Raw genomic sequence first — 14915 nt, forward strand, 5'->3', positions numbered from 1 at the left:
TTCTTTCAAAATCGGTTTCACGGTCTACTGTAGTATCTATGTCATATCATATTTTTTTAAGTTTAATGATTTAATTCAATGCTGGACACTGGCACTGGTCCGATGGCCCAGGACAATTAAAAATTACTGTCGGACCAGTAATTTTTTTTTAAAGGAATGGACCAGTAAAAGATGGAAAAACTGGGTACATACTGGTCTGACAGACCAGTCCGACCAGTAGAAAAAATGGGTAAGTGTGCAGCCCTGTCTAAATAGCACTACATGGGAGCTTTGAAACTTCTACACAGAATTTCAGTCGTGACCTTTGACCTTGACCTTTGACCTATATTGTACATTTTGCTACAAAATGCTACTCCTTCGCCATTTCTAACCCGATTTCGATTCCGTTTGCTTTATATGATGGCACTAGGTGAGGGCTTCAAAACTTCTACACAGAATTTTGACCTTTGACTTCTTTGACCTTTGACCTTGATTTTTGACCTATATTGTACATTTTGCTACAAAATGCTACTCCTTCGCCATTTCTAACCCGATTTCGATTCCGTTTGCTTTATGTGATGGCACTAGGTGAGGGCTTCAAAACTTCTACACAGAATTTTGACCTTTGCCTTCTTTGACCTTTGACCTTGATTTTTGACCTATATTGTACATTTTGCTACAAAATGCTACTCCTTCGCCATTTCTAACCCGATTTTGATTCCGTTTGCTTTATGTGATGGCACTAGGTGAGGGCTTCAAAAATTCTACACAGAATTTTGACCTTTGCCTTCTTTGACCTTTGACCTTGATTTTTGACCTATATTGTACATTTTGCTACAAAATGCTACTCCTTCGCCATTTCTAACCCGATTTCGATTCTGTTTGCTTTATGTGATGGCACTAGGTGAGGGCTTCAAAACTTCTACACAGAATTTTGACCTTTGCCTTATTTGACCTTTGACCTTGATTTTTGACCTGTATTGTACATTGGCTACAAAATGCTACTCCTTCGCCATTTCTAACCCGATTTTGATTCCGTTTGCTTTATGTGATGGCACTAGGTGAGGGCTTCAAAACGTTACACAGAATTTTGACCATTGACTTCTTTGACCTTTGACCTTGATTTTTGACCTGTATTGTACATTGGCTATAAAATGCTACTCCTTCGCCATTTCTAACCCGATTTCGATTCCGTTTGCTTTATGTGATGGCACTAGGTGAGGGCTTCAAAACTTTTACACAGAATTTTGACCTTTGACTTCTTTGACCTTTTTTGTAATTTATCTTCATGCACTTTAATCATTCATTTGAAAATTACAGACTGATGTTGCTACCGAAGGAGTACTGGAGCAGGTCATGCCATAAAAATGGTTATGATAGAGTTAATAGTGATTTGTAATAATAATGATAAATATTTCAGAGTGAATAAGATTTTTCCATAAAATAAATTATGCAACAAAAATACACTCCATAGAGCCCATTGTTTAGCAGGTACTCAATAACATTTCACTAAATCTAATATTCTATATAAAAAAAACAACATCAAAAGGCCTTTGATTACAAATGTACCAGAATATTCCAAGCATAATGCAAAACTGTCCCATATGTTACTTTCTTCATACATTACCATGCATGTTTCTGTGAGCTTGACCTCACAAAAAGGAACCCAGAACGTTTAAATTACACTGAATGTTGTGTTTAATACATAACTCACTCATAAATTGAATGTAACCATGCAATTTTTGCTCTGCTCTTTTCATTGTAAGTTCAGATAGTTTTAAGAACAGAGTAAAAATTCACGTAAAATTTTCTGGTCCAATACATGTACTTACTGTTGAATCAACATAAAGGAATCAGCAAATGGTTTCTTTTGATTAATTTTTTCCATAATTGTAAAGGTCCTTGTTTACTTCTGCAATATGCTTTGATATAGACTAGGGTTTAATTATAATATTGGCAAAACAGGCCTATTTTTTACTCTTATTTCCCATGAGATGGCAAAGTCAAATAGCTTTGACTTGCCCATGAACAATATCCATTGTGTCAGGATTACTCTACTGTTCTCTGTAAAAAAATGTATTGTTTTGCCACCATGGTATACATGTAACAAATATCTAGTCAGTATGTTACAAACAGTTATTGGCTACTACATGTACTAATTGTAAATCTTTCGATTTTCCACAAATTGTATTTTTCTTTCTGTTTGTAAATAAATGCATCTGGTACAGTACTTCGTTGACCGTACATTATTTTGTACCTTGATCACATTGTGAAAAAAAATAAACAGAAATATAATATTTCTGTAATTAATATTATAGTAATTGGTTACCTACAATTTGCAACACATGTGTTTCTGTTGTTCTGGCCAGTTAGTTTTTAGGCTGTATTTTGTGTTATAATCACAAAGTTTGATATTAGAATTCTTGTTCTGTAATACAAGTATCATGCCTGAATTTGTATGTATTAATGCAGCTGATAATGCACAGATCCTATGTATACAGTATTTTTCATGTTCTGAAGCTCTTTTATTCATTTACACTGGTAATGCTGACATGACAGACAAGTGCTATCATCTGAGAAGGGCCTAGGATGACTAATAGTTATGTAACAAAATTCTTTTTGCATTTATTATAAGTGTTGTTGAGGGCGTACATAGTGTACGTCCGAAACGGCGGTCGTGTACGTCCGAAACTGTACGTCCGAAACAAAAAACAAACATGTTAATTTCCATGTTAATTGTTTAAATTGTTAATTCTTTTTACATTTCTACATCATTTCACATCTACTTTACCTGATATAATGTGAATTTTTAGAAAAATATTGCATACTTCACAGAACTTTGTGACTGAACTTATGAAGTCAGAAAATTCACTTTTTCTGTGTACGTCCGAACACATGCTATTTTTTAATCATTCCAAGGTCACTGAGGTCTTGACATAATTTTTTCATAGTTAATTGTTTTTTACCAACCACTTGTCATATCATGGCCAGAAAAAAGTTTCCTATTCTCAATCTTTGTATCTTTGGCAGCTTAATAATGTGTTCAAAATGTACGTCCGAATTTATGGAATTGCCCAATAACAGACCCTTATAGAGTACGAAAACACGCTGTTTTGTGCCGTCATTTTATTTCAAAATTTCACTGACAGAAACGTTCGAAATAACAAAACTGATTTCGTTGTGAAATGAACGGACATTTTTTCTTAATCATTTTTTGGATTAACGAACCTTCAGAATAGGGAATCTAGCATTATTTTTATCATTAATCTGTCGGAGTAACGAACCCTCAGAGTAAGAAAACTGCAACTGTTTTGGGGCAGTCGTTTTATTCCAAAATTTCACTGGCAAAACGTTTGAAATGACGCACTGATTTCGTTTTGAAATTTACGGACATTTTTCTTTATTCAATTTTCGGTTAACGAACCTTCAGAATAAAGAATCTATAATTTATTATTTCATCATACTACTTCTGTCGGAATAACAGACCCTTAGAGTACGAAAACACGCTGTTTTGTGCCGTCGTTTTATTCCGAAATTTCACTGGCAGAACGTTCGAAATAACAAAACTGATTTCGTCGTGAAATGAACGGACATTTTTTCTTAATCATTTTTGGATGAACGAACCTTCAGAATAAAGAATCTAGCATCATTTTATCATTAATCTGTAGGAGTAACGAAAAAAAAAATGAATCTTGGTGGCGATAACTGATGCTGATGTAGAGAAAAACAAAGACAGCTCGCTCAAAAGATGCTTCCTTCTTTCAGTTTATTTTCTCCCCAGTCATTCCTATCGTTCTCCTCCCCTGAACCCCTGCCATGCTGGGACGATGAACAAAACAAAATGTTACCGATGCTGCAATGAAAAAAAGAAGAAGAAAGAAACATGTCCTCAAAGCAAATTATCTACACTTTTAGAACAAATTGATGTTCGTAATGAAGAATAAAAAAAAAAAGCACGACCTCAAGCAGTGGGGAAACTTGATATCATGGCTTGTGGAAATTTCATGGAAATTTCCACGAAAGCCAGGTGTCAGATAAAGAATGTCGCGCGTACTGCCACCTTGCTTCAGTGGTCGTAAACAGCGTGTACATAGCATGTAAACCAACTGGGAACATTGATGAATGATCATCATTTATTTTCTGCCCGTGAAGGCCCCCTAACCCACATTTTAACAAACCAAGCCAGAAGCACGTGGAGCATTACGTATACGTTGAACTTGAAAGACCATCATGACAGAATTACTATAAATTTCGGCCCGGAGAAGGAAAATGGAATATTCACGAATGACGTTTACAAATCCATAGAAATTGAAAAGGCTAAAATGGAACGCATGGCTTTTTAGATTTAAAAAAAAAAATAACCCACTGAAACTACCAAAACCTAAATAACAATTTGCATTTGCTTACTCCATCGCACGTTCTTTTATCTTTTCTTTTTTTAACAAAAAATGGAGTTAATTTTCTCTCTGCGGCAATGCTTTGAACGCATCTAATTTTGCGTCATTGCCGATGGCCAGCTTCCTAAAGAATTGATACGAATCCTTTCAAATATACGAAACAAAATCTAAAGATCCTGGATCCTGGCGGTGAATTTCGGTGGTATTATAAATCCTGCTCACTATCAAAATTTAATCATCTGTTCCTTGCGCCATTTTACCAACCAACTGTTCCTGAAAATTTCATCCTAATCTGTTCCCAAATTTTGACTTATTTTGCGAATAGAGAGACAGACAGGCAGACAAACTAACAAACAAACCAAAGCAGCCAAAAAAAAAAAAAAAAATATATAACCTTTGGCGGAGGGGGGCATGCATTTCATATCGTTTGTTTTTGCGTAACCCGACAACAAGCGTGACAACAAGCGAGTACGTGTCAGCCTTCCTCAGCCTCCTTCGGCCTCCAACCCTCTCTTCCGTCCTCTCTCTCCCTCTCACAATACACTGTACCGTTGTACACGCAGGCAGCTGTAAGTGGCCGGCTGGCGCATGTGTGTGTGGATCCCAAATCAGAGCGCATGTGAGTGAGCAAGTGTGTGATGTGGTGTGTATCAGCAGGGAGGTGAGACCTCCCTGGTATCAGCTAGTACGTCGCTCTGTTGAGCCGCGTTGTTGTGATCGGTGCGGTGACTGCGTGGGTAAATTTTTGCGCCTGTATAAGTATGTAAACTGCTGCTGCTTTCAACATCTAGCTTCTTTTCTAGCCAGATAATAAAGACTGAAAAAGACGAGAAATTGGTCCGAACCTAGCTCGTCAAGCAAGTTACCCTTGTCGGCAAGTTCACGCGTGGTGTTACCCTTGTCGGCAAGTTTTACCCTTGTCGGCAATTGCTTCTTCAAACCGCACGCTTGTCGGGGCCGACAAGGGTGATATACGCTGGCGAGATCCCTGCTTTAACGAAAAACTGATTGCTAGACGGCAGAAAAGAACTTACGGCGGCTTGTTTCACACACCTTGCATGCACACTAAACATCTTAAAGACTTCAGGATTATTAAAAAAAAACATACTAAATTCTCTTTAAATGATTCGAGTTTGTTGAGAAGGCAAAATGCAGATGTAATCAAAATCTTCTTTTCCTCATAGCTAATGGTGTTAATCTTTAAGGGTCGTCTTAAAGTAATTGCTAAATTCAGTTGAATTTGGTATTAAGACGAAACTCCAATGTGCATTTTGTCATCGACGCTGCTGTCTTTGCTGTCATCACTGAAGTCAAATGTAATTCAGCAGGTGTTTAATGATTTAAACAAAATGATTTAAGTTCCAATTCTACTTGAAACAAACGAGTTAATATATCATTATCAATTTACTAGTCACCAAAGGGGACATTTTGTTGGTTCTTATTTTGCACTCCTCCTGCCCTCTTGAACATCTACAGAAGAGGCCAGGATTAGAATAATGGCTCATTTGTTCTTTTTTAATGAAAGATGGCTGTTTTAAAGGAAAAGTTCAACTTGACAGACATGTGAATTGAGTGAATACACCAATATTAGTAGAACACATCAGTGAGAGTTTGAGGAAAATCAGACAATCTGTTCAAAAGTTATGAATTTTTGAAGTTTCTGCTCGCTCACTGCTGGATGAGAAGACTAATACAGCTTGTGATGTCACTGTCATGTGTAGAACGATATAAAGAAAATAAAAGAAAATTCAACATATTTTCACTTTTCTTACAAAATAAAGAACACTTGACTTGTCTCTGTCAGAAGGCAGGAAGAATAATATCCTTCATATAAGTCACTGACATGTCGAAGAAATATGCACGTTTTTCAAAAAATAAGATTTTGTAGAATTCTCTTTATATTTTCCGTACATTGTATATATCGTTGTACGCATGTGACATCACACACTGTAGTAGTCTTCTCATCCAGCAGTGACAGTGCAGATACTTTAAAAATTCAAAACTTTTGAATGGATTGTCTGCTGTCCCCAAACTTTAATGTGGAATTCTACTAATATTGCTGCATTTACTTCACCTACATGTACACGAAGCTGGACTTATCCTTTAACATCCGGACTAAATTCCGATTGATATAGTGAATTAACCACAAAGTAATGAATATCTAAATTAGCATAAGAGCTTGTGCTGGCCTAGTTCGTCAACCTCACTAATGCCCATTTCGTTGTTGATGACCTGCAAGTCTCTATTGCCAAATTTTCGAAAGAAAATAGTAAAAAAAAAAATCAAAATAGTTTAGGTCATACTGCGTATTAATCAAATGAATATAAATTCAATGAAATCAACGGAATAAACAAACAATCAGATATTGACGTTGATGAAATCATTACCAACGAGGAAATGTACATATTTGACTGACCCAATTACAAACTTGACTTACAATATTTTATGAAATTTTAAAAGAGACTAAAACATATCTAAAATGATCTCTGCTATGTCGTAATTCTAGTCTTTGACGTCGTCTTCATCTTCGATGTCGTGACCAAAGTCATCATAAAAAAGAACCTTGGTCACCTTTTATTTCTCATTTTAAGGCAACTTTTATTCAATCAGGTGATTGCTGATTGTAAAGATTAATTAAAGCTGTGAAAATTTACATGATAAAAAGATTTGTTGTAACTCATTTTTGATACTGGACATTAAAAAAAAAAGCATTTTGGAGGCTGATTTCCAGACACCGCGCATGCTCACTTGAATGTCTACAGAAGAAGATCGGATTACAATTAGGCCAAAATCTTTTGTTTTCTTAAAAAGGGATATTCATTTAATATCCAGACCAAATTTCAAGTCATTTAACAAATTTTTCACAAAAATATACAAACTTAAAGGGTGAAACTTGAAAAATTGCACAAATTTTGTAAAATTTTGTTGAATTTTGTCAACATTGTTGCCCATTTCGTTGTTGATGACGACAAACTGAGGGCTTATATTGCCAAACTTTGCTTTGCATCATATTTCCCATCTTTTGAGGAATCTAGAAATACCAAAATCTTTGGTTATCATTGAAAAATAAAGGCATGGGGACCACTTTATTAATACCCAAATGCTATTCCCCCCATATTCGCGAAGAGGTCGTTCCGGAAGTGACGTCACAAAACGTCATGGGGCGGGTCTTGAGACCCAACTTTTTTTTGGTTAACATCACTTTCTGACTCTCCAGACCAAGGGCTACATGGAAACAACAATGAATGTTAGGTGCAGAGGGGGTGCACGTTGACCCCTACTAGCCCATGGCCTATAAGGGCTAGGCCCTACACCATCTAGAATCTAATGTTAGGCCTAATGAAAGTAACAATAGAACTCTATTACATTCCGTATGAGGTCAAAATTTTAAAGAGATAGACTTAGGGTGGGATTTCACGGAGCACGCGAACGATTTGCGAAGGACGCGAATGGCAAAATCCAGCATTCGTATTTTAGTCTGCAAAAGATCGCCAAACGAACGTGAGGGTTCGGAAGCGTCGTCAATTGTTCGCGAATGTCGTCTTTACTTCTGCGATGATTTCAAAAAAGTTTGAAATTTGTTGCGAACCTTTTCCGCACACTTGGTCGTGAGTTGCTCGTGAATTGTTCTCGAAAGTGTCTTTAAACCTTCGTAGGACACGCGCGATGTTCGCAAAATGTTCGTGAAACCCCAAATAGACTCCGAAACTTTGGAGAATGTCTCGCGTATGTTACGCGAAATCTGCGAAGTTTTCCTGATCATTTTATGACGTAATCGCAAACTGTTCGCGTACCTTTTGAGACATTCTCGGGAACGTTTGGCACATGTTTGGGGATGTATGACCTATACGTTTTCTACCAATAAAAATCGTACCATACATCTAAACATCAAACAATCATTAACAACTACAGTAACAAAAGAAATTAAAGACTACCAATGACAAAGACATGTTTGATATACAAAAAAAAAATCGCAGAATGCACTTAATATTAATCTAAAGTATGCAAAATTTCATTTGAACTGTATATCATGTATATAGAGATTATGTGTTGGAGGAACTGCAAAAAAAAATCAAATGCTTTACTAGTGAGAATAGGTCCTAGGGAAAAAAAATGTAGGCAAGCACTCGATAGAAAAATGAGAGAAAAAGAAAGGGAGAAATAGAGGAAAGAAAAAAATCAACTCAAGTCAGCTTCCACCTCTCCTTGGGTACATTTTATCCCATGATTATTGAAAATTTTTCGTTGTTCGCATTTCCGTCGCGTGTTCTTCGTGTAGGTAACATGCTGTACTTTAGCAATGATACACACGACATTCGCACATTGTGCAAGAATAGTTTTCGGCTTCATTGTCGGAACGCATTCGGAGAAAAACTTTTCGGAATGTTGGATTTTGTCATTCGCGTCCTTCGCAAATCGTTCGCGTGCTCCGTGAAATCCCACCCTTAGACTCTACTCAGATTACATCATTTTTCTTTGTAGGTTCACTGGAGTGAATCGCGAGGTGGTGGGCATCAGACTGGGTCATACACAAAGTATTATGATGCTGAGGAGGAGTATTTCTACATGAAGCAGGTCTTGTTTGGAAAAGGTAAAGCTTTGGCTTGTGTTATTTGGGTCAATTTTACAGTTCAGCATCTTTTCAGTCATTATACAAATTTTGTGTGTTTTCTTACCTCCTGTCAACATGTATGCATTGCAGTCATAGTGTAGATGTTTAGAGTGCCGGTAAACAATAAATCTAAAGCTTTGGACTCAGTAGCATGGGGAGACATGGGTGGCCCGATTGTATCAATCTTCATTCGCTGCCCAATGGGGTACATTGCAAAACTATGAATGGCAACTGTCAAAGAATATGTGACCGTGCACCACAAAACGAACATAAAGTTGCACACACTGATTTTGCGTGAGGACTGAAAATAAGTGAAATGGGTCAACCTAGCCGAACTTGGCTTTTTCATATTTTCTGAAAGAGTGGGTCTTCTTTTACATTATGCTTAAATTTGGTATCATGAAATGGGAAGGAAGGTGTGTTTTTTTAGCAGTTTATCTCGAACATTTTTGGTAGAATAATGTGATTACGTGTGTCTTTAGAATCCCTTTTCTCATTTCTGAAAAACCTTGTCCACACTCTTCACTTTCAACTCTAATAACTTTTGAAAGGATAGTCCTACTGCTTTGAAAGTTAGCATTAATTATAGACAGAATGTGTGAATGAGGCATGCCTAATTTCAGTTTAATCTGATAATCCCTTCATTGTTGTTACTCTCGTGGTTTACTTCCTGTTTTTTGTTCCATTCATCCCACAGCCAGCACAGTTTGGTAAAGATTAATCGCATGAATAGACACTGTACTTCAGAGCCTCTTTTCTCAGTTCACACTTTCCCATTCCATGGTATCCGCAATCGTGCAAGCTGCTGGGTGTAAATCTAATCAAAGGAGGCCAAACAAAGGCCAAATACAGATGTGGGTTGAGTGACACAGGGATGCCAAGTTCAAAAAAATGTTATGAGTGAGATTTTCATGACTCGGCATCTCAGCGCGCGAATGTTCACGCGAGCGAAGGTGGGAGGGGTTTTTTACCCCTCCCACGATAGGGAGCTTTTTCAATTTTTAGCTCTTACGGCGCGATCAAGTGGTACTTAAGGGACTATTCTTACCGTCTAATTTTGAAAGAAAAAAGGGAAATATACCTTCAATTGCAACTATCACTTTAATCCTTTGGGCTATGCTCATTATTATAGGCCCAAGTTGCAGATTTTTCCCAATGCAAGAGAAAAATGGACGCCATGCGTGAGATTGTGAGATGGCCCCTAAATGCTTGAGTCTCACTCAGAATGCGTGAGACTTGGTAGCTCTGGTGACAGTGCTCACCAATATTATTAGAACATGTATATCATCAGTGAAACTTTTGTGGGAAAGTGGGCATTCGATTCAAAAGTTAAGAATTTTTAAAGGTTGTTGCCATCATTGCTGGACAAGAAGATTGCTATAATTTATGACATCATTGTGGACAACAGTATAAAGGAAATATATTAAGAATTCCTCAAAATTCAATTTGTCATAAAAAGTGCACATTTCATCGACTTGTTACAGACACAATAAGGGTAATATTATTCCCCCTGCTTTCTGAAAGAGGCAAGTGCTATGTCGTTTTGCCAGAAAAGTGAAAATACACTCAGCAAAAAAAGAAAGTAAACGCTTTTTCAAGTTTATATTTCTCATAGAATATTGGATGAAAGCTAATGTATTATATACCATATTAAAGGTAATTTAATTGGCTATCAACCTGGTAGGTCAACAAAAAGGGAAACTTCACGCATGAGTGAACACCTTTGTTTTTCTCTTACAGGGCACAAAAGCAAAAATTGCAAAACTGAGTTGTCATTCATGCGTATGTGCTCTCCCATAGAACATTAAGAACAAACAACAAATTTCACACAAAACGAAACATGAATTAAGTTGCAAAAATAAACCTTTGATCTCTATGATATCTTTAAAGCCCAAATGATCGATGAAAGCTAAAAATAATGGAGGAAAATAAAGAATCTTATGTCAAATCTAAATTCAAATGAAATAAGAGAAGTGATTTTTAACTAAAATGGTAGAAATTTGAGCTTTTGTTTAAATTAGGAAATTGTAAATATTGTTTGGTTCTTGAATTTGTCTCATGAATTCTTAAAACACTAGATTAAAAGAAATAAATAAAGACATTCTGCTCATTTAATCATCTGTTTGCTTATTATTCTCTACATCACTTGAAGTTTGATTTGACAGAAAATTCTTATTTCCCCCTTTAGTTTCCCACTTTGCTTTTCTTAGAGGTTATAAAGAGATGAAGAGAAGGAAAACTTGTTTTTGCAATTTCATTCATGTCTCTCATTGTGTTAAACTGGTCTTTTGTTGTCAGCGTTATCGTGAAGGGCATTTGCAAATGAAAGAGAACCTGTCAATTTTTGCAATTTTTAATTTTGTGCCTTGGAGAACAAAAACGAATGTGCTCACTCATGCGTAAAGTTTTCTTTTCAATCAACCTATGAGCTTAGTAGTCAATTAAATTACCTTTAATATGGTATATAATACATTGATTTTCATCAAAATCTTCTATGAAAATTATGAACTCAAAAAAGTGTTTACTTTCTTTTTTTGCTGAGTGTATGTTGAATTTTCTGTATATTTTCTTTATTTTGTTTTCCATAATGATGTCATGAAGTGTGTAGTTGTCCCCTTATCCCGTGATGACAGCACCAAAACTTCAAAAAAAAAAAAAAGAACTTTTTAATCGATTGTCCTTATCATGGTGAGACATATTTTTTATTTATCATGTAATTGCTAATTGATTTGTCTTTAATCAATATTATTGTAAAAAATTGATGTTGCTTTAGTTGTAGTGCGACTTACACCATGTAACGACGTTGCTTGCATCAGCATTTTTAACCAAATAGGGGGATTTTGTGACGCACAGTGAAAGTTAAAGGACAAGTTCACCTTCATAAACATAAGGATTTAGAGAATGCAACAATAATAGTAGAACACATCAGTGAAAGTTTGAGGAAAATTGGACAATCGATGCAAAAGTTATGAATTTTTAAAATTTTTGTGTTGGAACCGCTGGATAAGGAGACTTCTACAGCTTGTGAGTCATATGCGTACAACAGTATAAAGAAAATGTAAAAGAAAATTCAACATATTTTCACTTTTTTCGCATAATAAGAGAGCACTCGACTTGCCTCTTTGTAAAGGCAGGGGGAATAATATTACCCATAACATTTGTCGGTAACGAGTCAGGGGAATGTGTACTTTTTTCAAAAGATGGAATTTTGTGAAATTCTCTTTATATTTTCCTTATATTGTTGTACGCATGTGACATCTAAGTTATACATACACTGCAGTAGTCTTCTCATCCAGCAGTTACTGCACAAAAACTTCAAAAATTCATAACTTTTGAACGGATTGTCTGATTTTCCTCAAACTTTCACTGATGTGCTCTACTAATATTGCTACATTCTCTCAATCCTTATGTTTATGAAGGTGAACTTGTCCTTTAAAGACAGTGGGTTGGAATTAAATGTTTCCAGAATGAGTAAACTGTATGTGACATCAAACTACAAGGAACATAGGCATCCCCTGATTGTATGCCTAATACTGTCTGAAATGTGGACGTCATTAAAGATGTCACAGCACAAGTTAACAGTTTGGTCAAGATGGGCCATTTCAGAGAATTCCTGGTTTTCAATGGACATGAGGTACTGACGTCAAGCGGAGAAAGTTTTGACACGCCGGAAACGGCAGCTTATAAGGAAATGGGGCAGAACTTCTGCAAACTTTCCAAGAAGTCACCTCATTAGACTTACACTACACAGAAGCCTATGGTTTGATGACGATGTATAGAGATATTTCTCAAGGTGTAAAATTCAGATGCTGCATGCTATTGCTGAACACTCGGGGATCAGGCTACAACATGTACATCACTCCAAATTGGGAAGTTGAATGTAGTGCAGTGTCGGAAGCATTGTGATTGGGAATTTGGTGCATATCAGCTCTGACAGCCTGATTATACGGAAGAGAGTCACTCACGAGGAGGGTTAGAGTAAAAACACCAATAACTGTCATGAGTACATTATATAGATGATGACTGGCGGGGGAGGGAACATACCGAATGTTCCAACCGAAGGGTTTGAAATGCTACTGAGGGAGGTTATAAGTCCAGAGACGAAGTCGAGGGACTTATAGCCTCCCGAAATAGTATTTCAAACCCTTAGGGTGGAACGTTTGATACATGTTCTCGACAACAAAAGTCATCATCTGTTATATTACATGTATATGGGTTAGTCAAATACCATCATCTGTTATGGGTTGATATGATCGTTCAGTCGTTTGGTATCGTTTGTCATTTGTTACGTGAAAATGTTTTCCCATGGGAGAACATTACAAAAATGTTCTGCCCATGGGCGAACATAACCAGTGTGCCTCATCACGTGACTGTGTTTAGCCAATCACTAACCGGTATTTGACTAACGCATTTAGTGTAACCATTTGATTGAAAGTTGTTTGTGCCTTATAATTTTCTAGTTATGTAATTCCCAATGTGGTATTGTATGAATAACATCGGTCTATATCAAACCAAATTTCTATTGCAATGTGGAAGAAATATGAACCCAAGACAATATTTAGATTTGGATGGACTGATTAGTATCCCATACTCAATGTTGAAAGATTATACGCAGGGGTCGCACTTAACCTTTTTTTTAACTAGCCAGGCGGACTACTTAGAATCAATTTTGACACTGAAGCAATATTTTGGCTAGCCAGACGGACTAGTAACTTCATAATTTTATGATTTTTAGCTAGTCCGACGTGATTTTGGGTGGCCAATGGCCAGCGGACCATCGCCAATTTCGAACCCTGCAATGATATGCTGTGAAATATTATAATGGAAATGACTTGTGGTTAGTAGGGTGGAATCATGCTACCTATTTTGTCGTCAAGATTGATGAAGAGAATCCAGAATAACAAAAGACCACAAATTACAAGGGAAATAATCATGTTATTAAAATCAACAGGGTGTTAGGGGTTCTGAGACAGAACAGAGTGGAGGTTCCGATTAGGACCAAAGTTGGGAATCCAACAATCACAAAGAGGGATGACCCGCTACGCGAGGCAGGGCATCATCAAAAGTCTAGAGCCACCCAGCAAGGGACCAAAGGGCAAAGCAACCAAGCTCGGGATGAAGTGGAAGAATTAGGAATTTGGACTGAAGTTTACAATATTATATTTGAAAGCAGTATGATAAACTCGATGTTATATTACACAGTGTGATTGGCTACTTATTTTGATGCACACTTTTAACAATCTGCTGCATTTAGAAATATTCAACCATTTGACTAAATACAAAGATCCCAGTCGCAGGGAGGCCTTTTGTTCCCAACATTCATCCCTCTGTGACAGTCCTTTTACCTTAAACTTTCACTGATGTGTTCTACTAATATTGCTACTTTCACTAAATCCACATATAAATATTTGGGTTTTGGTTTCCTTTAGAAACACATCACTTGAACTGGAGCTTTGCTCTTTAATCCCTGTAAGAAAAATATCACATTTAAATCACCTGTGATACATCTCAAGCACTTCTCAGCTGTATAGTATTTGAGTAAATGATACTAAAAGCAAATAGCAGGATAATTCAGTATCTTAGAAGAAGAACTTTGAAGTGTTTAATGTTTTTGATGTGCAGATGAAGATGAAGGTGGCAGTAATCCAATATTGCGGGCAGGACATCATGAATTGAGATTCAGCTTTCAGATACCTTATGGGTGAGTATTGAAAATTCTGTATTTTGCACCTATTGCCCTAACAGTATTGTCCTTTGTTAAAGGTCGAGGTACACGTACAAATTGTACATCTTTTATTATAACATGTGAACTGACAATTATGATATTCAAAGAGATTATAAAAGAAGAGGGGTGAAGACAGTGGAAAGTGGTTTGACAGATTTTTATACTCCCACCAAATCATAGTGTGTATGGGGATATAGGAATC

General features: G+C 36.6%; 1 protein-coding gene across 2 annotated transcripts in view; it reads left to right on the top strand.

Moving 5' to 3' along the window:
- The window catches only part of LOC139744909 (arrestin domain-containing protein 3-like), a 160930-nt gene that overhangs the window by 15020 nt on the left and 130995 nt on the right, over positions 1-14915 (top strand). For both annotated transcript variants that reach the window (XM_071655323.1, XM_071655322.1), the window contains exons 2-3: positions 8859-8967; positions 14611-14689. In XM_071655323.1, the coding sequence (XP_071511424.1) occupies positions 8859-8967; positions 14611-14689 (188 nt within the window). The remainder of the gene's footprint in view (positions 1-8858; positions 8968-14610; positions 14690-14915) is intronic.

The sequence above is a fragment of the Diadema antillarum genome, unplaced genomic scaffold (assembly GCF_040938485.1).
Source record: "Diadema antillarum isolate AM-2024a unplaced genomic scaffold, OU_Dant_1.0 seq00001218_RagTag, whole genome shotgun sequence".
Lineage (NCBI taxonomy): Eukaryota > Metazoa > Echinodermata > Echinoidea > Diadematoida > Diadematidae > Diadema > Diadema antillarum.